Below are 25,100 nucleotides of genomic sequence, written 5' to 3'. Positions count from 1 at the left end.
TGTTTCAAATCAAGGAGGACATAATTAATTTAACAATTTATTTTAAGAGTGCATGAGTCTTTTGGGGGAAAATTATGTATTCCTTTTCCATATCTTAAACCAAAAATTCATTTTTTTGAATTTACCATTTTCACTAAAATACATTTTTTTATATTAAACAAAAAGTTGAAATTTAATAACATAGTCATTCAAGTAATTTTAAAGGCAGGTGAATATTTACATAGTCTGTAGATATAGAAGGCTCTTCCAACATGAAAAGATGTTAATTATTTGACTAAATACAAGTCAAACCTTTTGTAAGTATAAGAATGTTTAAAGCAGTATTCACAATGGCCAAAAAGTGAAAACAACCCAAGTGACCATTAATTGACAAATGGATAAACAAAATGGAATTCATCCTTCGGAAGGGCTAAGATTGCATACCCAAATAATTACTAAGATATTTTCTTAACTTGGTCTTTTGGAAACAAGCAACTGCAACTGAAATCTACTCAAATTCTTGATAATTTAACATCAACAACAACAAAAAGACACAAATGTAAGTCATTATTTTCTCATTTTTTAGAAAATTTAACATAAGAATACAAGGATATCTAACAGAACTGAAAGGCAGAAAATACAGCCATCACTGGAGGCATTTTTAAAATAAAATCGTAGCACTTCTCTGTTGAAACCTTTTAACAATTTTCCACAGATTTAAAGTCCAAACTCCTTCAATGCTTTGGTTCTAACCCTGCATCCCTTATACTCACCTCAGACTAACCTCTCAGTTTCTTTCACATTAGTGACCCTAAACTCTTTTATGTTCCTCAAACACATCAGCTCTGAACTCATCCTCCTCAGGACCTTCTCATTTACTGAAGATTCCTCAACTTTCCAACCCCACTGGGATACCCAGTTTTTATCTCCTCTGGCTTGCCTTCACCCTTTCTGTCTTAGATCACCTCTGAAAAGCCTTCCCTGATCTCATTTCCCTTGACACCAATATCCTACTTATTTCACAGTTTTTAGCACACTCCGGTTATTTATCTTTTTATTATCTCTTCCTATATTAGAATAAGCTGTGAGTGGCAAGGACCTTGTCTGCCTTGCTCCTCCTACCACTCTATCTCCACTGTGCCTGGCATACAATAGGCAAATATACTGGAAATCTGTTGGAAAGCCACTAGGAACCAAGGTGACTTCAATGTCAAGTTCTGCCTCTTAATCCTTCTCTGCACACCATGTCAAATTCAGTCCCTCTGACTCTCTTTCTCTGGAACACGAAGCCCTCTTGTCTGGAGCACATTTCCTTTAACTGAGACTATGTAGTATATATGAATCTTAATTTTCTGATTTCTAGGAGATTATCTGACTGAACCAGTAGGCAAGGGTTGGAGGATAACATAATTATTGGGGCTGTCATTTCAGGTGGAGAGTAATTCTTAGCAAAGCAAAGTCTGGGATGACATCTTCATGTATCTACAATGGGAGTGTTATTAAAAATGTAAACAAATTAGAAGTATCCTAGTTGAAAAAATTTTGGCACACATACCTATAAAATAGTGTTATTCAATTGTTTAAAATGTTGATAAGATCTAGACTGACACAGGAAGATAGTATATTTTAAGTGAATTATGCATGATTCAACACATCGTGTATAATAATCATTATTGTAAAAGTGTTTCAAAATATTAAACACATAATATATTTTGAAATAAATACTAGCAGTTATTCCTGAGTGATAGGATTATGGTGATTTTTTCCCCCACTCAGTCATGACTATTTATGTGGCTTAAATGTTTTATAATGGACACACATTACTTTATTTTAAAAATTTATAATCTATTATCAAAGTAATTCTTGCCTGTATTTAGAAAGTCAAACACTATCAAAACATTGCAATGAAAAATAATCTCTCTACTGCCTGAGAGTACCCAGTCTTCATCCCTAAATGGAACCAATTTTAACTCTTGGTTGTTTCTACTAGAGGGTTACAGCATTTCCCTAAATATTATGCTACAACTCCAGCACATTCATTTTAGACATTCCCAGTTTACTCATTTTATTATAGATTAGGATATAAAACCACCTTTGATATTTCTTGTCTATTCTTCTTATATAGATACATTATTATTGGTTGAATAATCAGTACTACATTGTTGTAACTTCATCAGGCTGTCAGTTATAACCAAGTACTACATTATGAATAACTTCCTTCCTCAAAGATCCTTTTGTTTTCCCTAAAGTTCTTTATTTTCCTCCTTCAATGTTTTCTTCTACTTTAAATTCGATTTTCTTCAACTGCTGCACCATGGAACTCACCTACCCCTTTGTTCTCATAAGGCTCCCTCAGTCCTCCGTCTCCTCAATGTACTCTGGGGTGGTTACCCTGCGGGTTGCTGGCACAGTATGTGCCACCTTTGCTGCTTTCTTATACTGCTTTTCTGGGGTATAGTCACAATTTCCAGAATTTTGATTTATCTTGTTCATTCCCCAGTTTTGCTGAAGTACTTCCTTAGGATCTTACGAAAATAACATGAAAGGTCAGGCACAGTGGCTCAGGCCTATAAGAACAGCTGTTTGGGAAGCTATGGCAGGAGGATCCAAGTTTGAGGTCAGCCTGGGCAACCTGAGATTCTGTCTCAAAATAAAACAACATGTACACTTAGAAAAATGAGAAATTATATCCCATCTATGTATGATATTTCAAAGTGCATAAATGCATTCTACTGTCATATATAACTAATTAAAACAAATTTAAAAATTAAGAAAAAAAGATCTTGTTAATATCATTGCCTCTTAAAATGAAGACATTTATATTTTTGTTGGTTTAAGAGTTCTCCATTATAATTTGAGAATGTTTCTGTTTAGATGATAAAACAAAATTTTTTATGTAATAAAACATTTTATTCTTGAAAAACAAACAAATAAGATAAAAAGAACTGGGGCTGTAGCTCAGTGGTAGAATGCTCTCCTACCCTGTGTGAGGTCCTGGATTTAATCCTTAGCATTGCCAACAAAACAAAACATTCCCTCAGATTTTGAAGATGTTGCTCTAACTTCCTCTAGCATCCACTACTGCCAATGAATTCAATGCCATTTTGTTTCATTCAACTTTAATATGACCTCATTTTCAGGCTCTTCTGGATACCCTCTCCCTAAACTTTTAGGCTCTTCCCTTTTATTCCTGTTATATTTCTTCATTTAGTCTTTTTATCACTAATTTTGCTATGTAATTAGAAAGCCCTTTCAACGTGGAAGCTTGTAGTACTTCATGTCCGGTCTGCTTTCTTTGTTCTTTCTTGAAATCCCATCAGTTGTATGCTAAAACTTTCAAACTGATCCTCCATCTTTTATGCATTCTATATTATCTATCTTTGTCCTTTATTTACTTTTATAAGACTTTCTCTATCATTTTATAACTACTATTTTTAATGTAGTATGGTAAAAATAGAAACAATATATCTGATAAGGAAATAGTTATATAAATTACCTCATGTGGTTATTAAAGAATGAAGACAAATTATATACACTGATATATTCCAAGACATTTCACATTAAAAACTCATTTAAAAAGTCTGGATATAGAAAGAGGAAAAACATAATTTAATTTTTTCAACTAATATTGATTAAGTGCTCCCTAGTTGTCAGGCACTATTTTAAAAGCTGAGAATACAGTGTGTTCTTTTTTTTTTTTTTTAAACAATTCTTTTTTTTTTTTTAAGAGAGAGAATTTTAATATTTATTTTTTAGTTTTCGGCGGACACAAAATCTTTGTTTGTATGTGGTGCTGAGGATCGAACCCGGGCCGCACGCATGCCAGGCAAGCGCGCTACCGCTTGAGCCACATCCCCAGCCCTACAGTGTGTTCTAATGAGGGAAAGATCGAACTAGAAATGACAGCAAGTCAAGTGAAATTTTTCTCCCCAGATACAGGCAAGCTTTTGCAAGCAGAAGGGATGAAAGCAATAAATAAATAAGTAAGTAAGTAAGTAAGTAAGTAAATAAATAAAACAAAAGTAGAATCGGTCTGAGAAACAATAACTTGGTGAACAAGGTCATAGAAAAGCTTCATTTAGACAAAGTCAAGAGTGTAGGTTAGCAATTGAATATAAATTAATAGACAAGCAAAAGAAGTCTAGTAGAGCAGAAGAATGGGAGATGAGAGGGAGGACAGGAAGAAAAAGTGTGTGGGGGGTCATTAACTGAAATCAATTTCCATGCATGTATGAGTTTGTTGGGATGAACCCAACTATCACATGTAACTATAAAACTCTAATTTCTTTTTAAAAAGAGTACATTTTAATAGTGCACTTTAATACTTTAAACAAAGTAGCAAATAAACAAATATTGATAGCTGGGAGGCACTGCCCCACCCCTGCCCCAAGGGCACAGCTTAAAGCAGAGATAAGAACTTATATCCAACCATCATGATTTACTTAAAAAAATGGGGAAGTGTACTAAGTGAGCTTTGCAATGGGATGGGAAGCCAGGTCATCAGTAGGAAATATACATTTGGAAGAACCAGTTAAAGGGACTGACAGGGAAAAAAATAATTGATTAGCCCCCAGGTAACAAGTATCCAGTTAAGTTACAAAAATGTAAATATTTGTATCTGGCTCAGTAAGCAAATTTTTTTAACCTTTATTTTTTATTTATTTGCTTTTTATGTGGTGCTGAGGATTGAATCCAGTGCCTCACCCATGCTAGGCAAGTACTCTACCACTGAGCTACTACCCCAGCCTGGGTAAGCACTCTTTGACTAATTTCTTCAACAATTATCTAGGACCTAAAACAAAGAAATCAGATGGGTGATCCATTGAACTTCATGTGATCTGTCTAAGCATCTCAAACTTAAATACCCTAGAGTTATTGGCAACCTGCCAGAGGGTAGAAACAGTCATGAGAAAAAACATATCTCTTTCCTCACCATTTTACTTAGAGGTAATCAGACTGATTTTCTATCATTATTGTAACAAATCACCACAAATGCAGTGACTTTACACATACCCATTTATTATTTCAGTTCTGAGGGTCAAAAAAGGCTGAGCATAAGTGGGTCCTCTGTCAAGGGTCTCAGAGGCCCAAACTGATCAGGGCCAGCAATCTATGCTTTTGACTAGAGGCTCTAGTAAAGAGCCTGCTTCCAAGCTCATCCTGGTTGGTTGAAATCAGTTCCTTAGGACTGCAGGCCTAAGGTCCCTGTTTTGTTTCCTTGCTGTCATTTAAGGATCTGTTCATCTTTGCTCCTAGCAATTGTCCGCATTCCTTCTCATCCTTTCCACGTGGCCCTCTCACGGTGGAGGGTGGAATCCAACTCACACCTCAAAGCTATCTTATGCCACATCTCACTGCCTTCTGCCTCCAGCTGGAGGAAGTCCTCTGCTTTTAAGGGCTCACAGGATAATCCTTCTATTTTAAGGTTTGGAACCTTATTACACATGCAAAGTCCTTTTGATCATGTAACTAACGTATGTATAAATTCCAGGGATTAGGAGCCCATTCTTTCTACCATAGCAACTAAACAATACAAAAACAAACACGCTTCATATACTATGGAATAAACAAAAAAGTTCATTTTTAAAAAGGGAGAGACTTAAAACCATTTCAGGCTCGGAAATGAGATGCTCTGGGTGATTCCCCTAGGCTCCTCTAGGGTGTACTTTACTTCACTTGGATCTCTAATGATACCTTAATTGGAATTTGCCCCAAATCAAGTTCCTGAGAGTTCTCTCCAAACTACCATTCCTGAAGTCTCCTCCATCTCAGTTCATGATTACTCCAACAAGTTGCTCAAGTTCAAAACACCTTGATGTCATCCTCACTTCTCTTTTATCTCAAAACCTGTCAGCAAGACTTGCTAGCTCTACCTTTGAGACTTATCCAGAGTTCAATTCCTTCTCATCACTGGCTGGAATCACTATCTCATGGCATCTGGATTTTTAAAAAGTCCTGCTAAGCCTATTAAAACACATTACAGTAGTCCCCTTTATCCATGGCAGATACATTCCAAGACCACCAGTGGATACCTAAAACCACAAGTGGTATTAAATCCTATACATACCATGTTGTTTTTCCCTATATGTATCTATAAGGTTGTACTTTCAATTTTTCACTTAAAGGAAGCACTATGCAGCATCACTACTCTGGTCCTCTGGGGTCATTATAAAATAATGGATTATTTAACTAACACAAAATAAGGGTTATTTGAACATAAGTATTACAATAACATGAGAGGAGATTTGATGACCAAGATACTGATAACCTAGATGACTAACAAATGACTAATGGGTAGTTACTAATGGCATGAATACCTTGAACAAAGCCACCTCTTGGGTGGCTGGGCTGGCATGAGATTTCATCATGCTACCTGAAATAGCAGATAATTAAAAACTTACAATTGTTTATTCCTGGTATTTTCCATTTAGTATTTTCAGACTGCACTTTAGCACAGCTAACAGTGGAAAATGAACTGCAGATATGGGAGGCGGGCATTACCATATATCACATTATTCATTTGCTCAAAATCCAACAACTGCTTCTCATCTCACTCAGGGCTCACTGCAAAGTGTAGGGCCCTACAAGATCTGACCTCCAACCACCTCTCGGAATTTCATTTTCTGCTTCTCTTGTTTCACTTGCCCCAGGCCAACCACAACGTGTCTCTACTGATCAGAAACAGGCCAGCATTCACCTCAGGACTTTTGCATTTGATAATCTCACTGGAATGCTTTTCTCCCAGAAGGTGGTGTTGCTATATCATTCTCTCACTTTTCTCCTTTCCTTCAGACCCTTACTGAAAAGTTGGCTTCTCAAGCAAGGCCTTTTCTCCCCACCATAAATAAAAATTTCATTTCCCCCTCTTCCACTGCTAATCACTATCTAACCATTTTCAAATCTTTAAAGCCAACTTCCTTCCAGTATTTTATTGTGAAAAATTTAAAACACAAAAATAGAAAGAATCACACAATTAAATTTAGCATATATATCCACCACACATATTCTTCAATTAACAGTCTACATTTGTTTTAACACATTCATCCATTTGATTCATCATATTTTTGATGGCTTTGAAAATAAGCTGTACATCATCAACAACACTTAAGACTCTAGCACATGCAAATCATTTTTTGAGGGCGGTTAAGGGGCACTTGACCACTAAGCCACATCCCCAGCCGATTATTTAGAGACAGGGTCTGACTGAGTTGCCCTGTGCCTTGCTTTTGCTGAGACTGGCCTTGAACTCGAAATCCTACTGCTTCAGTCTCCCCAGCTGCTGGGATTACAGGTGTGTGCCACCACGCCCAGCATTGCTTATCATTTTTAAGGTAAAATTACACAGAGTGAAATGTGCCATAGATAGTTATGACAAATGAACACACCTATATAAGCCCTTTCAAAGACACATACAACATTATCACGAAAAAAAGTTCCTTCATTTTCTTCCCAATCTGCATACTCCATTCCCAGGCAATCTAGATCTATTTTCATCACAGACTAGTTTTGCCTGTTCTTACAATGTCTTATTAATGGAATTGCACAGCTCTCATTTAAGGCTACTTCTGGCTATCAGGTTTATTTAGCCCATTCCAAGAAAAACTGGCCAAATATAAATAATTCCCATATGTGTTTTTCCTGTCCAATCTTATGGGCCATGACCTTCTGCTTGTACCTATATTTCAGTTGATTTTTTAAAAGTATTTAAAAAAGTAATCTTGCAAATATAATAGGACACCTTCTAACATGATTTCTTCTAAACCAGGGGTTAGGTAAAACCTGCCTGTTGGACAAACCCAGCCCAAGTCCTATTTTTGTAAACTAGCCTTATTGGAACACAGCTATGCCTATTCATTTTGGTACCATCTACGCTGGTTTCAAATTATAATGGCATAGTTGAACATTTATGACATAGAGTTGACTCGTTAAAATATGATTAGCCTGCAAGGCCTAAAACATTTACTTTCTGCCAGTGATTTTGGAGCCTGAGGCAGAAAGATTGCAAGTTCAAGGCCAGCCTCAGCAACTTAGTGAGGCCCTAACTACTAAGTAAGACCCAGTCTCAAATTAACAAATAAAACGCAGGGACAGGGGTGGGGGGGATGGGGGAATGTAGTTCAGTTGTAAAGCACCCTAGGGTTCAACCCCTAGTACCAAAATAACGAAAACAAATCATTTACCATCTGGATCCTTTCAGAAAGTTTGTGGATTCCTGTTCTAAGGCGTCATATCACTATCAAATTTTTATTAACCATCCTAAATAAAAAGTAATTCAACTTCAGTCCAGTGAGGTGGCACACACCTGTAATCCCAGTGACTAGGAAGGCTGAGGCAGGAGGATCACAAATTCCAGGCCAGCCTTAATAACTTAGTGAACCTCTATCTCAAAACATAAAGGCCTGGGGATGTAGCTCAGTGGTAAAGTACCCCCCCCCCCCTTTTACAATTCCCAGTGCCAAAAAAGCATTTCACTTTAGATATTTGGAAGGGCTTCTCCTCGAAAAGCCAGGATTTGGCATCATTCTACTTCCTTGAAAAAAAAGTCTCCAAGACTAAACAACCAGCCCAGAGCTGGGACTGAGAATGAGGAGTGAAGGCCACACTGAGCTCTAAACAAATACTGATGGAACAGACATTTGTTCACTGCTTATCCATTACACACTTATCCATTACACACTTCTGCCTCCAGTATTTCCCTCAAAGCAAGCAAATCCTGAAAGATCTTGTATAGGGTCTATCTAAGAGACTCTTGTTATACTGGATAATGTGAAAGGACGTGAGATCTGAAATGGTTGCACCCACCATGCCACAAGAGGGAAGGGCTAAAGCTAAAGAGTTTGAGAATAGGAGAGGAAAACTTGCATAGAGCCCAATGGTGACGACTTTACATCACTTCTTAGGGTACAGTCACAGTTGGCCTACTGGATCAGGGTTTGCATGAAACTAGCACTACCTCTTAATACATATCCTTTATTATGTGAGCTCAGTTAAGATAGATTTGGAGTCATTTCCAACCAAAAGAATCCTTCTGTTACAAAAGGCTAAGTACTCATATTCTTGAATCATCTTGGAGTGCTAGGGTATGGTTGTTGCTCCTAACTCAGGAATATTAGTGATCCAGTCTAATTTTTTCCCCAAGAATTCTGAAGCAAGTGAAGGAAGAGGCCATAATAGGAGGAAAAATGGAGACAAAGAGGGCTAATCAACAGACTGGATTGCTGGAAAACCATAACAGTAAGGCACTAGAGGGAGACCTGCTTTTGGTATCTTCCATCAGATATCTGAATTCACATATTTGATTGATCATGTTTCTAGCAATCACATTTCCATCCCTCCTCTCAAATACCTTCAATTTCTTTAGCAGTTGAAGATGGCAGGGCATGTACTCATTTTTAATTTTGTCTATAATTAATAAGCAGTATGTTTGGATTCCTCTCCACTGATTCTTTAGCAATACTATAAGTCTCAAGGGTTCTTTTTGGCCTGTAACTCAACAATGGAGTTCTGGGCTACTCTCTCTTGGTCCAAGACACAGATAGCGAAGGGGCAAAATAAATTTACATTTCCAAGTACCCATATACTTTTCACAAAACAAAGATCTCTTAAGTTGAAAAATACGTAAAGATGCATAAAATAAAAGCTATCCCATGTCCTGTCTTATTCATAATAACATAGGCTAACCCCAAAGAAATAATCACTGTTGATAACCTTCCTGATTCTAAAAATGCCATTATTTCCTTTGTGGAAATGGGATCATACTATGTTGACTTGCTCATTTGACTTCTGGACATATTTTAATTATATAGCTCTGGCTGATCTTTTTAACAATTGCAAATCAATTCTCTATATTCATGTCATAATTTGACAACTGCAGACATTTAGCTTCCAATGATGGATATTTAGTTTTGTTTTTCACAATGACAATGTTCTACAATACACACTCTTGCCTAATTACAGACAGATTAAACATATGTACTAATGTAGAATAAAAGAATTTTTAAATAAGAAATTGTGGGTCAAAGGAAATGTTTATTTAAAATCTTGACAAAGCAAGATAGCAGTAAACACTATGGGTCCATTTATAGTAAAAAACCACAAAAGCCAGGTACATAAACAGGAAGAGGTAATAGACAGTGATTCTCAATTAGCAGCAATTTTGTCTGCAAAGGGATGTTCGAAAATGAGACATTTCTGACTGCCATAACTGGTGAGGTGCTGCTACATCTAGTGGGTAGAAGCCAGAGGTGATACTAAACAACTTACAGTGAATAGAACAGCTCCCCTTACCCCTATACAAAAAAGAAAGAGCCAGCCTAAAAAGTCAATAGGGCACAGGTTCAGAAACTGGTCTAAGATTATAGATTACACAGCCCACAGTAGCTTTCTTTGATGAGTGGAGGCCAACTACAATTTATACTTTTGAACTGTTTGTGGGTTTTTATTGCAATGAACATGCACTAGTTCAAAAAACACTTCCATGCAAAATGAAGTTTGAGATGAAATCAATCTCTGTGGCTTCTAACACTGCTTTTATACTTTGGGGACAAATTCTGAAAGCTCCCTGAATCTTTTAAGTAGGCTAATCTTAGCTCTTTAAATGCTCTTGATAGGAAATGGTTTCAAGTCACTTCACCAATTTAATTGCTGTTGCTACTTAAGAACAAAGCGATGAACACTCTGATCAGTGAAGAGTAGAATTGTCACCGCCCTCATTATACATGCACTGGCTCACATTCAGGTTATTAAAACACTGTTTTTCCACACCTGCTGCAGTTACTTTTCATCTTCCCCATGCTGCTCTATTACAGTTGTCTTTTTGCAAATCTCAACGCAAGAAACTGATAGACCTGATTATCCTTCTTTCTCAGAGCATACTCCCCTAGGCTCTGAATACTATCAAACTACAATTTTGAGTTACATTGTAGTTGGGATGAGACAATTTCACCACTTGGCTTGGATGTTGGATTACTTAAATCCTGTCATTAATGCACATAAAATTCAACTAACAGGGTAAGCTATATTCGATTGTTAATTTCACCCAAACAAAATCTGAGTGCTTAGGACACTGTACTAAGCAATAGGATCAATAAGACACATCACCTATTCAGAAGACTTTATGGCCTATAACATTTTGCTCGGATTATTTTATTGAAGGATCCTTTAGTCCTCACTATCTACTAAAGACTCACTGATTTCAACTTGTAGAACAACACATACTGCTCTGTTTTATACAGAAAGCTTGGGTGCTACTGATTCCTATACCCTCTCAATTCTTTTCCCTCTTTGGGGCCAATCTAAGTGCCCTATAAGTGTTTAGTACATAAATGCACCTTATCGCCATTATATACAATATACCTACAGGCATTCATCTGTAACAGGGCTTTTACTGCCTGTATTGCTGAAAATGCAAGGTAACAAAAACTCCTAAACATAGTTCAAACAAAAGTGAATTCGTGAGGACACAATGCGCACTCTTCACTAATAAATTATAGAAACAAGAAAAAACGATTCGAGGATGCATACTGACAGGAAGATGCTAAGTAAGAAATTCAATTCCAAAACAACGAATGTTGTAATTTCCTCAAGAGCACTAGCAGACTCGCACGGCGTTCCCACCTCACCCCTGGGGAAAGCTCCCACGTGCGGAATCCTCCGCAGAAACCCCGCAAGGCCATCCGCTACCTCGCCACGCCCCCGCACTGACCGGGTAACTCTAATTCCTCTGCCGCCCACCTGCCGAGAAGCGCCAGGGGACCTCCTCCAGGGGACCTGCCCGCGAAAGCAGACGCTTCGGAGAAAAGCAGGGGACCGGCAGGCAGGTGGGCGGGGAACTAGCACCTCCCGACCCCGCACACACACTCCTATAGGGCAGACGACACCAGCAATCCCGGGCTCAGAACCCTTGCAGCGAGGATCTGGGAACTGGCCTCGCGGCCAAACGGCAGCCCCCCTCCCCTTCCTTTAGCCGTTAGCGCCACGGCCCCACCCCTCGTCGCGGGCCGCGTCCCGCCCCGCTCATCCCAAGCCACCACCCCAGCTGGCCGCGGCGTGGGGTATCTGCCCGCTGGAGGTGGGTCCGGACCGGCTGGCCGCGTTCAGAAGGCCGAGGAGCCGGGCTCCCATACCTGCACTTTCCTCCGCCCGGCCGTGTTCTGCCGGTGATGAGCCGCCATCTTGCATGTTGACACTCCTACGTAACTTCCGGAAGAGGCTCGGACCGGGCGGATGTCCCACCCCTTTCCCTTTGGCCAAGGGCGGTTGGTGGGGCCGAAGGTGTGCTAGTGGTAGGCTTCCCGGGTACTGGGCGTTGGTGTGGCCTATGGCCCTTTGGTGCTCTAGATGCGCCTGAGAACAAAACGGTAGAGCGGGAATATGCAGATGGAGGTAGAGCCACTCGTTAGAGCAGAGGGAGCAGTTCTAAACTGGCTTCATGTGGGTGTGCCTAAACCTGGCCTTGCTTTGCGCCATTTTTCTAGTTCCTCTCCCAGAGGCCCCAGTGGGCTGAGGGACAGCACCGAAAGAATGGGTAACACTTCTTCAGCTTTTGAGGCCTACGCCAGAACTCCTAGGCAACATGAAAAGCGTGACATCTTTGATGCTGATTCCTGTTCTCATTTGCATATCTGTTGTAAAATAAAATTTCTGGCTCCTTGTCAGTGTCCTGTGGTGGTAATGAGCCATGATCTTTAGAATACTCTCCAGTCAACCTCCCATACCTGAAGTTGTTCACATGAAAAGGTTGGGGATACGGCTCAATTGGTAGAGTGCTTTCCTTGCATGCATAAGGCCCTGGGTTCAATCCCAGCAACACAAAAACAAAAAACGTGCAAAGGGTTGAAGTCCTAGGTCAGCCTTTGCCCTTGGTAAATCACATCATTTCTCTGACACCCCAACTCACTAAGTTGATTTCTGTAAGACAGAAATAACAATGCTTTTCTTACAAAACAGGAACACATGGTAGCTCAGAAACTTAGGGATTTCTGAGCAAAATGTAAAGTTTTGACATCTTTGGGGGGGGGGAAAAAAAACAACCCACGTGCATATTAAATAGAAAATTTAAAAAATAAGTAGGAATTCTAGAAGGCTTTTCCTTTCAAATAAACCATGTCATTGTTAAATCTTGCACCAGAGTCCATATTTCTTAGGCAAGTTAATGAACTCTTCAGTTTCTTTACCTGTAAAATGAGAATAAAAATGGTACCTGTCTCACATGGGTCTTAGGAAGTTAAGTGAGATAGTGTGTGCTGTATCTGGTATGCAGGAAATGTTTGCTATATTTTAGGTATTATTTTGAAATATGACCAAAGTGTTGTAATTTACTAGGATAGACTCTATTGAAACCAGAATTAGGCAGATGGGCAAGGTCAGATCCAGAGAATGGAGGATCTGAATATTAATACCTTCAGAACCCTTCTTCCACCCTATCGAGATAACCTGCCCCTGCTCCAACCTGTTGCTAAGGTAACCTGCCTCAGGGATTGTCCCTCCCTACTGGAAGTTGTTAGTCATGCCCCATTCCTGCCCAGAGCACTCCAACTTGGCCCCTCCAGCCCATCTGCTTCTCACCTTTTGGCCATCCCACTGAGCATCTTCTGGGCCTACTCATTTATACAGGAAGGAGAGAGATAAGGGGAAGAGAGCAGGAGAACAAAGGAAACCTAGGACCTATAAAAAGGCAAAACACCCTCACTTCTTGGGATGCCAGGATACCAGCTATGACCCCCTTCTTCCTCCTGGTGTAACCAAAAGCTCGGTCCCTGTCCCCATTGCCAATCGATACCAATTTAATAATGAGGACATGGTTTTGAGAAAAAGGAAAAAGGTTTATTGCTTTACTATAAAAGGAGAAACACAGGAAACAAACTCCTGTCCCAAAGGCTGTGACTTGCCAGATTGGGGGGTGGGGGGGGTTAAAGGAACTTCCAGCTTTACATTCCAGGTGTGCTCCGGTAGGAGGCCCCAGTGCACCCTGATAGCTTGTTAGGATCTGTTAGTTAATTTGAGAGACATTCACTTTCCAGATCTTCAGCAGGCATCTCCTTCTTGTAGTGGTTGTGTTCAAGGGCAATTGAACCCAGGGGTGTTTAACCACTGAGCCATATTCCCAGCTCTTTTTTTATTTTTAACTTTGAGTCAGGTTCTCACTAAGTTGCTCAGGGCCTGAATAAATTTTAGCTGAGGCTGGCCTCAAACTTGCAATCTTCCTGCCCCAGCTTCCTTAGCCACTGGGATTACATGCATGTGCCACTGCATCAGGCTAAACTTCCTATTATGTTTTACCTCTCTTGCTTTTAGAGCCTGGAAGAAGATTCATGAAGTGGAAAAGCCTTTTTTCATAGACAATTTTGATATTTTAGTACCTATTGATTTGTTGAACAAAGTGGAAAAGTCCGCTATATTTAAGTACCATACTATAGGCTTATCTTTTGGTTCACCAAAGAGGAAACATGAATATTTTCATAATTTTGTTTGCTTTTATTTTTTAAAGAGAATTAATATATTTTGAAATTTGTTTAAAAACATGAAATCATGTAGCGCCTTAATTTGTAATCACAACTGTCTGCTGGTAATATGTTAATTTGGATATTTTAAAATTGGATTTTAATATACATTATATTTTAATATATATTTATTTTAAATATGCATTTATTATAAAATATACATATATATTTGTGTGTGTGTGTGTGTGTGTGTGTGTGTGTGGTGGTGGTGCTGGGGATTGAACTCAGGGCCTTGTGCGGGCACCCTACCAACTGAGCTATATCTCCAGCCCTATATTTTTATTTAAAAAAATTTTTTTTTTAGTTGTCAATGGACCTTTAATTTATTTTTTTTATATGTGGTTGTGAAAATCAGACCCAGTGTCTCACACGTGCTAGGCCAGTGCTCTACGGCTGAGCTACAATCCCAGCTCTAAAATTAAATTTTATAGAAAACAGCATTTAAATACTTATTTAGATAGTAAATAAGAACCAAGTAAACCTTTTAATGTAAGCTTATCATGGATATCAATCAGATTCTTGGAAAGATTGATAATCTGCATAATTTCCTTATAGATTTTTAATGATCTTCTGGTAATAAATGTGGTATTATGACACAGACTATAAGATCATCATTAAATAATTATGTAGAAGAAAAGCAAGATTGTAGAAGGAAATGTAGAGACTCAGAATGCTGAAGATGTTTATGTCAAAAGTTGGATGTCTTTTTTTGACTTGTCAGAAAAATCTGTTTTAAATAGTATTTCATAAAATTTCCTTTCCAAGTAATAAGAAGTCATGGTGCCGAATGACTCATCATTCAACAGTACACTTATTTCTGAACACACTGGGAGGAAAATAGCCTTCAGTTCTTTTATCTCTATTTTTTACATGCCAACATTAGAAACAAACCAGTCCATTTTCCATTCTAGAAATGCTTCTGTCTAGTTTTCCCACTGGAGGGCAGTACAGAACCATTCAGGCCACCCCTGATTTTGGAATGCATAGGCTTTAATGTGACAAGTCAGATTTACGACACTTATTTATCACAAAATAAGTGAAATTCTTGCATTTTTAAGTATAGCCATCTGTATCAATGGGTTACACATCAGTGGAATCAGCCAATCTCAGATCAAAAATATTTTTAAAAAATTGCACCTGTACTAAATATATACAGACTCTTTTTGGTCAGTATTTCTTGCACAACTTCAGTATAACTACTATTTACATATCACAGTTTATTAGGTATGAGTAACAGAGATGATTTAAAGTATATGAAAGGTTGTGCATAGATTATAAGCAGATACTATGCCATTTTATCTTATTTATTTGTTTATAAATGGTTTTTAGTTTTCAATGGACCTTTATTTTATTTATTTATGTATGCTGTGCTGAGAATAGAACCCAGTGCCTCACACATCCTAGGCTCTACCACTGAGCCACTACCCAAGCCCCCTGCTACGCCATTTTATATAAAGGACTGGAACATCCAAAGATTTTGTTATCTGAGGGAGTCCTGGAACTAATCCCCCACAGATACTGAGGGACAATCATGTTTATTACGTGAACAAAATAAGAACAATATAAAAAAATATGTCACAAATGTACCCTTTTTTTTTTGTGGTGGGATTTTTAGTTCAACTGACTGAGGCTTCGTAAAATACCTGTTTCAAAAAAAGTGCAGTGGGTATGAATTTTACTTCACAAACTTTGATGAATAAAATTAAATGTCATATTAGATGATTACAATTAAATATATCTTGAATTTCTAGCTAATGAAAATGATGGAAAATTGTCAATGTTCCCCTAGTCATCCTAACCTTCTATACAGTCACTCATTGATTCCAGGATCATATATCAGAAGGCACTGACAATCCTTAGGCCACAGTGGTTAAGGCAGAGATACCAGTGTCTCTGAAATATGGTCTCTTGGAAGTGACAGGCCACTAGCCTTTTCTTCCATTGGAAGTGAAGTTATTTATTAGTGCTAGAAATCCCAGTGTCTCAGGCCCTGAATTCCTAAGAGCACCAGCTACTACTGATCAGTTTTTAACATGAATTCTTTCAGTGGTAGCCACAGGTCTTGACTCCTTTACGGAAACTTTCCAGCTTTCACTGATCTATCTGACCTCTAAAGAATTGGTTTCCTGCTTCCCCATCCCACCCAGATTTGTAGCTTAATTTTTATTTTATTTTTTCAGTAAACTTGAGCTTTCACTAAAAAATGAGAGGGGCGATGATCTTTGAGAAGATTCCACTTTATGCCCAGCAATATAGTCACTTCTGTGACTAGCAAGCACTGTGAACTGGCAATCATTAGCAGAAGATGGGGGAAGGAAGGAAAATTACAGCAAAAACAAAATACACTATAATGTCTCAACAGATTATTCTGCCACAGAAACTGGAACTGAAGACAATTCTTTTCCTAGTCATCTCCCGCTAGAAACCACAGGCATTCTTTATGTCTTTAAACACCTTCAAAGGAGTCTGGAAATCTTTCTTCGCTAATTTGTTGTACATGAATGCCCGCAGAAGCCTTTGAATGATAAATGCGGTGGGAGGGGCAGTTTCCATGGTGACTGTCCAATGCACCCTTTTTCCTGCACTTCAATTAGATCTTCATTGGTGAGTTGCTATGAATGAGAAGGTAAGGACTCAATCACATCTGGAAGGCAGGAGGAGATGTGAGTTGTGGTTCTAAAGGCAGCTACACGCTGAACCCACTGAGTTGTACTGCACTGTCTCTTCTTGAACCCCCTCTTCCTGGTTGCCCCTTCCCACTAGGGGAAAATATGTTTGCAACAGACACGACAAAGGGCCATTTTCCTTCATAATACAAAAAGTGCTTGCAAGCTCATATGAAAAATACCAGAAAACATAATTGAAAAATTAAGCTAAATCATGAACAGGCATCTTACTAGAAAAGAAGATAAAAAGCTTGAATTATACAAAATTATGCTTAACTTCGTTCATAACAAAGAAAATGTGCTTAAATGAATATAATTTTCATCTACAGATTGGAAAAGATCTGAAAATTTAGTAAAGTTCTATGCTCAGATGATATGGAAAAATCATTTTATATACTAAGTAGGATGGTAAATTAATGTAAACTCTTTGTAGAGTGACTGAGCAGTTCCTTTTCTAGAAATTCATCTTACAGGTGTACTTAGAGTTGACTTAAAAACACAGGAATCTGGGTGTGGTGGCATACACCTGTAATCCCAGCACATTGGGAAGTTGAGAAGGGAGGATCACAAGTTCCAGGTTAGCCTCAGCAATTTGGCAAGAGCCTGAGCAACTTAGTAAGACCCTGTCTCAAAATAAAAAAATAAAAAGGTCTGGGGATGTAACTCTATAGTAAAGTGCTCCTGGATTCAATTCTCAGTAACCCCCACTCCCCACCAAAAAAAAAAAAAAAAAAAAAATCCACAGGACTGGGAAAATAGCTCAGTGCTAGAACGTTTGTCTAATATGCTTGAGGCCCTGGGTTCAAACCCCAGCACTGCAAAACAAACAAACAGGGAAAGACTATTCTATTGACATACTGTTAAAGTAAATAACTAGGACAAATTAAAGAAGTTACTAAGAGATCCACAGAGATGCATACATAAATATGTGGTTAAAGGAGTTGCATGAAAGGGAGCTTTTCCTGTCTTAGTTTGATCTGAGGTAGAAATAGGATTAATACACAATCCCAAATAAGTGTAAGAAATAAATAAGTATAAGAAGATCCCATGGACAGATCAAAAAAGGGAATATTCCTGAGGACTGATTCCAGCTCATCTAGCAGACTCAGGAACATTAACAACATCAAAGCGTGGGTTGAAAGATAAAATGATTTCTCTGGAAATAATTTGTGCCATGAGCCCCCATCTCTTCTCCCTCGAAGGGATTTTGTCCTCTTATCCAAACATAATGAGGAAGGTTTTTAGTGAGACCATTCTGAGAGCTGAATAAATGAACAGTTGGGTGGATTGCAAATCTAGAGGGTGGGAAATGCCTAACCACAATAATTGCTTTGGTGGTGGAACCGTGAAAGTACTGGGAACAGACTGTACTCCTACAGTTTTTTGTTTTTTTTTTTTAGGGGGGACAAATAAGGGTTTGGTGAAGCTCTTCTGTAGACCAGATGGATATGAAGCACATGGGGGAAAGATCCAGACTGGATCTGTATTAAGTGCCATTCAAGAGAACCTCCTGGGAGGGTGAAGGATCCTCAATTATCAGACTGTTTTGATGCAACATCATGACCTAGAGCTGAGAGGGATGCAATTGGGCCAAGGAGCAGAAAGCATCATGTTCTTCAGAAGAATTACAGAGACATGGCACTTCCAAAAGAACCCAAGAAAAACCTAGAAGATAAATGCTAGGTTCATTCACCCGCCAGCTCCAGAGGGTGCAAAGCCACCAGACAAGGAAAAACTGCTCTATGTCCTTACTTTTCCAACCTTAGTAGGATCTGAAGCCGCTGCTGGCAGTAGGGGAGCCCTGGTTGGGGTTGAGTTGTTTTGTTTTTAATGAGATATTTCAGGGATTCAAGTTGAATTGTTTTGTTTTTAATGAGATATTTCAGAGTAGTTTCAAGGGACTAAATTTTCTTGGGAGAGGGGGTACCAGGGATTGAACTCAGGGGCACTTGACCACTGAGCCACACTCCCAGCCCTATTTTGTGTTTTATTTAGAGACAGGGTCTCACTGAGTTGCTTAGTGTCTAGCTTTTGCTGAGGCAGGCTTTGAACTCACGATCCTCCTGCCTCAGCCTCCTGAGCCACTGGGATTACAAGCATATGCCACAGTGCCCATCAGGACTAAATTTTAAGAGACCAATCCCCCCACCCCCAAATATATATGCCTGAGATATGGGTCTGTGTTATGGTTTGGATGTGAGGTGTCTTCCAAAAGCTCATGGGTGAGATGGTGCAAGAAGGTTCAGAGGAGAAATGAGTAGGTTGTGAGAATCTTAACACAATCCTTGAATTAATTCCCTGATAGCGATTAACTGAGTAATTAATCCCTAACTGAAGCAGTAGAGTGTGGCTGGAAGAGGTGGGCATTGGGGGCATGGCTTTGGGGTACATAATATATCTGGCAAGTGGAGACCTCTCTCTCTCTCTCTCTCTCTCTGTTTCCTGATGTTATGTGAGCTGCTTCCCTCTGCTACACTCTTCTGCCATGAAGTCCTGCCTCATCTTGACCCCCAAGGAATGGAACCAGCCTATTACGGACTGAGACCTCTGAAACTATGAGCCCTCAAATAAACTTTTCCTCCTCTACAGTTTTTCTGGTCAGGTCCTTAAGTCACAGTGGTGAAAAAGCTGATGAAAACAGTCTGCAGCAGATTGCCAGTGCTGTTTTCTCTTTCCCGTCCACCCTTTAAAGCTCAATTTTCTTCCAAAAACTTTATGAAAGAAGACATGTTCTGAATCTCAAGTGCACTAACCCCTGGGCAAAAAACAGGGATTTTTTTGAAAAGTTGGTGTCAACTTTGGAAAGCAAATGGCCCCAAAAGACCAAATAACAATCCTTTGGCAAACCTGGTGGTTAATAAAGTTAAAGGAGATTCTGTCCTGCCAGATGGGTTCCCTTTTGGTTGCTGCCATGTTGCAAGCATTGATTGAGGAATAGACCTAATTGAGCCCAGGCCAGGGTAAGCAAGACAGAGATTGTCAATGTTCCCCATCTTCCCATCTTCCTGTGGAGAGGTGTTGCTAGGGCCAGGGCTTCTGTTCTTCATTTCTGTCCTCGTGGCTTGGACCACCCCCAGAAGTGACGTTCATGGCAGTAGATGATATTGGGCAATCTAGATTTGGGATGCCAGTTCTCGAGTATTGTCTAGAAAAATCAGCTGTCTTACTTCTGGAGATTAGAGGGGTATCTGGGTGTGAAAAACTCTCTCCTTGACCTAACTGTATTCAGGCTCTTGTAAGTCTACATGGCCCTCACCTTGGACTCTGTCTTTGACCTGCTCATTCTCTGTTGCTTTGTTTCCTTTTTAGCAAGAATCCTACCAAGTCAGTTTCGCCACACCCTTGGTATCTGACCACCCTGGATATCTGATCAAGTTCCTCATCCCCACCTTCAATATCTTATCACACTGGAAGCCTTAATAAAAGTCCTTCTGGGGCAGTTTAGAATCTCCCTTATCCCAGATGTTTTCTCCTGGTCACTGACCCTCACCCTGCTCTGTGGCCTTAAATCTCCACTTATCTTGTTGCATTCCAAAGGGAGCCTAAGTTCATCTTTTAGCAGATCTTATGGTCAGAGGGTTCTTCCTGTTGTCATAGCCCTATTCTCACTATTTCAGTTGTCCCTCTCCACACCCCTTACAATAATCCTTTTGAATAGTTTCTCTCTATTAAATCTGGAGGGTTTTTTTTTTTTTTAAATTTCACAATTTCCAGGAAATGTGATGTATTCTTCTCCAGCTGATTATAATATGAAATGAGATTTGAGAACCATGGCTTAGAGGATGTGAACAATATAATTACTAGAGTAATCTAATACACTTATATATGTGTTCGTTTGTGTTTCTCCAGAAAGCGGATTCTGAGATGAGATCATGGTGGTTTATTTAGGAGGGAATGTCAGGAAGCTCAAGAGGAAGAGCAACAGGAATAAGACAGGAAGAGGGAAAAGCCCGTCTGGGATGCACAGAGGGGATTCCTCCTGGGTGTGACTGAAACTCAGTCCTCCCAGGGGATTTTCTGAGCAACCTGCAGAATGCACCTTAGAGTTGATTTCTTAAGAGATAGCCAAGCTGGGTTATGTAACCTTTATTTCCTGCCTCACTGGTTGAGAATTATTTCTGATGGTCTTGAATCCCAAACACTACTGGTCGCTCCTCAGGGCGCTTTCAGGCAGAGAAACAGAAAGATGCACAGAGGCTACAGAAGACGTGCCAGTGGGTCACAGGGACGTGGAGTTTGGGATCAAAAGTGTGCAAGTCAGGTTTCTGTCACTGTGATAAGATACCCAAGAAAACCAGCTTAAAATGAGGAAAGATTTATTTGGCTCACAGTTTCATGAAAACTTCATGGACTTTGAAGGTTTCTGTTGAGGGTTGCTTGCTCCCATTTCCTTCAGGTCTGGGAAGGAAGAGATGTGAGCAGCAGAGGAAGCTGTTTATCTCATTATGGCTGGGAAGCACAAGGAGGGAGGGAGGAAGTACTGGGGGTCCCAATGTCCCCTTCAAGGGCACACCCCCAATGACCTAACTTCTATCAAGCCCCACCTCCTAAAGGTTCTACCATCTCCTAGGAGTGGCAACCAAGCTTTTAACACGTGGGTCTTTGGGGACATTTAAGATCCAAAGCACAGCATGTAGCACCTGCTGCAACACTGAAACTTGCACCTATTTATTTATTTTGAGGTATTGGGGATTTAACCCAGGGTTACTCTACCACTGAGCTATACCATCAGCCCTTCTAAAATTTTATTTGGAAAAAAGGTCTCACTAAACTGCCAAGGCTGACCTCTAACTTGCCATTCTCCTGCCTCAGCCTCTGGAGTTGCTGGGATTACAGGTGGTTTGCCAGCATGCCTGGCCAAACTTTTCACTTACTGAGAATATCCTTTTCTTTCTTTCAAATGCTAATTGAAAAGCAAAAGTTGACCATAGAGAAATCTCATGATTTCCCTCAAATAGAAAAAAAAATCTAACTAAAATTTGTTGCATGTTTACTCTATGCTGAAGGCTTTACATATATCATCTTCATTAAACTCTCAGGGCAACCATCTGAGGAAGGTGTTTATTATCTCAGTTTTACAGATGAAGAAATTGAACTGAGGTTAAATACACTGTCCAAGATCCTATAGCTAGGAAAAGACAGAACAGGGATATAAAGCTCAACTTTCTTACTTAAGATTTCAAACTATTAACCCCTGTGGGGTAGGCTTCCCTATAATCTTTAATGACAATTCAGTTCTCATAGTTCTGGAGGTTGGGAAGTTCAAAACCCAGGAAGATGTGGTGTCTGATAAGAACCTGCTTTCTGGTTTGCAAATGGCCATATTCTCCTTGTACCCATACTTAGCAGAGAGAGAAGCAGCAAGCGCTCAGCATGCTCTCTCTCCCTCTCCTCTCCTCCCTTCCCCCTCCCTCTCCCCTCCCCCTCCCTTCTCCCTCTCTCTCTCTCTCTCTCTCTCTCTCTCTCTCTCTCTCTCTCAGTTTCGGTATGAAGGAGTGAACCCAGGGGCTTTACCACCAAGCCACATCCCAGACCTTTTTATTTTGAGACAGGGTCTCACTGAGTTGCTCAGGGCCTCACTAAATTGCTGAGGCTGGCTTTGAATTTGTAATCCTCCTGCCTCAGCTTCCCAAATCACTGGGATTACCTCTCTTGTAATTTTAAAATCACTAATCCCATGTAGGAGGGCTCTGCCCTCATGGTCTAGTCACCCCCTCCCCCCCAAAGTCCCACTTCTGAATACCATCACATTGGGTGTTAGGAATTCAACATATAAATTTGGATGTGGGAACATAGACATTCAGTCCACAGCATTAGTGGAACAACATCTTTAAAGAACTGAAAGAAAAAAAAAATACTGTGAACCTAGAATTTTATACACAGGAAAAGTACCTTTCAAAAAGGATGGCAAAAATAATGACATTTCAGACTTAACAAAGTCTGAAGAGAATTCATCATACAATGCACACTACAAGGAATAGAAAAGGGTGCTCTTCAGGCGGAAGGAAAATGATATCAGACAGAATCTGGATTTACACAAAGAGTAAAGATGACCAGAAATGAGATCCTTTCTGAAGCTTCTGTCTGTATATGTCTCTGAGCTGATTCCTGTGCTCCAGGCAATGCCTCAGACTTGTGACTTACTCCAGGGGATTATCCCTGAACAACGGATGCTGTTTTGCTTACAGGTACCTGAGAATTATGCCGCTTTCCCTACCCTGGTAGCCCATGGCCAATGACTGATTATAATGGGGACACAAAGGCCCTTGACTCAACAGGGACAGGTTCTGCATCACAAAGAACACTTTAGAGCTCCCAGTGGGAGCTGGATGAAGCTAGATTTTACCTGAAACCACATTCTTGCTTAGCTCCTTTCTCTTCTCTACCCTGTTTCCCTCACTCCTTTACCAATTTCTCCTGAGAGTGCTTTAAAAGTAAACCTTGAGCTGGGCACTGTGGCATATACCTGTAGTCCCAGCAACTCTGAGGAGGACGATGGGAGCCTGAGCCAGTCTCAGCAGCCTAGCTAGGCCCCAAGCCACTTAGTTAGATCCTGACTCAAAATAAAAAATGAAAAGGACTAGGGATGCAGCTCCATGATAAAGCCCCTGGGTTCAATCCCCAGTACCAAAAACAAACAAACAACAAACAAATGTGTATATTGAACCTAAGAGGGTTGCAGAGTATCAGGACCATGTTAGTCAGCTTTGCATTACTGTGACCATAATATCCAAGAACTACTTAGGGGAGGAAAAGTTTATTTTGAGCTCACAGTTTCAGAGGTCTCCATCCATGGTCGACCAACTCCATTGCTCTGGGCCCAAGGTGGCAGAACATTATGGCAGAAGGGCACAAGCAGAGGAAAGATGCTCAGCTCATGGAAGTCAGAAAGTAGAGAGTAAAGGAGGTGGAAACTTAAAATCCCTCAGGGAAAAAGGAAACTAAGCACTCTGACCTTTTGCAATTTCTCTTCCGGCCAAAATTCCCCTGCCCACCAAAAGTAAGGCTGTCAAAAAGAAACTGACAAACTCCTCTCATGATGCGGCCCTGCTAACCTTATACAGCTCAGACCCTCTTTGCAGCCAGTCCCCATTTTTTCCTCTTGAAAATGTGCCCCTCTGCTGCTTAATAAAGCGTTGCTGATCCATTGAGCTTTTCTATCTCTGTTTCTTTTTCTTTTTTGTGTTGTCTTTCATTTCCTTTCAGAGAGCAAGAGGCCAGGGACAAGGGCATGCCCCCCGCCCCCCATAAACTTCTTCCACTTCCTGTGCACAGTTACAGCCCAGTGCAGTAGTCTTCAAATAATTAACTCATCAAATGGATTAATCCACTGATAAGGTTACAGCTCTCATAATCTAAAATTTCACCTCTGATCATTCCTGCATTATCTAACATGAACTTCTGGGAAATAACTCATATCCAACCCATAACAAGGACATGTATGTCCAAAGTAAATCTTCACCAGAAGGAGTCCAAGTTAGTGGAGCCTCATAATAATCAGGCAAATAATGTGCTATCCTGTGGGTGTGCGTCTGTCTCCTTTTTCTCATCTACCCTGTTACTTTCTCAATGGCTTCACGTATATAATGTTCACCATGAATGTGGACAGGCTTGAGTTTAGCTACATGGACTTTCCCACACTAGGACTGACTACTGCAGCTGTTGAGTGCACAATAGCCCAACAGCAAAGGCCAGTGCTGAGCCACTCTTAGGTCATCATTCCCTTGGGGAACCAGCCAGCCATTTGGTGGTAGGTCAATTGTGTTAAAGTTATTCTGTCAAGTCCTCACTGGCTTTTTTTCTTTTTTAAAGTTTTGTTTGTTCTTTATTTTTTCCATTTTTTTATTGGTTGTTCAAAACATTACAAATCTCTTGACATATCATATTTCATACATTTGATTCAAGTGGGTTATGAACTCCCATTTTTACCCCGTATACAGATTGCAGAATCACA

The 25,100-nt window shown here is 39.9% G+C and overlaps 1 protein-coding gene across 3 annotated transcripts in view; it reads right to left on the bottom strand.

Moving 5' to 3' along the window:
* Nucleotides 1-12,168, bottom strand: part of Wdr48 (WD repeat domain 48) — a 44,331-nt gene extending 32,163 nt beyond the window's left edge. For all 3 annotated transcript variants that reach the window (XM_071599907.1, XM_071599896.1, XM_027932483.3), the window contains exon 1: nucleotides 12,105-12,168. In XM_071599907.1, the coding sequence (XP_071456008.1) occupies nucleotides 12,105-12,152 (48 nt within the window). In that variant the 5' untranslated portion in view covers nucleotides 12,153-12,168. The remainder of the gene's footprint in view (nucleotides 1-12,104) is intronic.
* Nucleotides 12,169-25,100: the final 12,932 nt, after the last annotated feature.

The sequence above is a fragment of the Marmota flaviventris genome, chromosome 1 (assembly GCF_047511675.1).
Source record: "Marmota flaviventris isolate mMarFla1 chromosome 1, mMarFla1.hap1, whole genome shotgun sequence".
Taxonomy (NCBI): Eukaryota; Metazoa; Chordata; class Mammalia; order Rodentia; family Sciuridae; genus Marmota; species Marmota flaviventris.
This window is presented reverse-complemented; position numbering and strand designations above follow the sequence as displayed.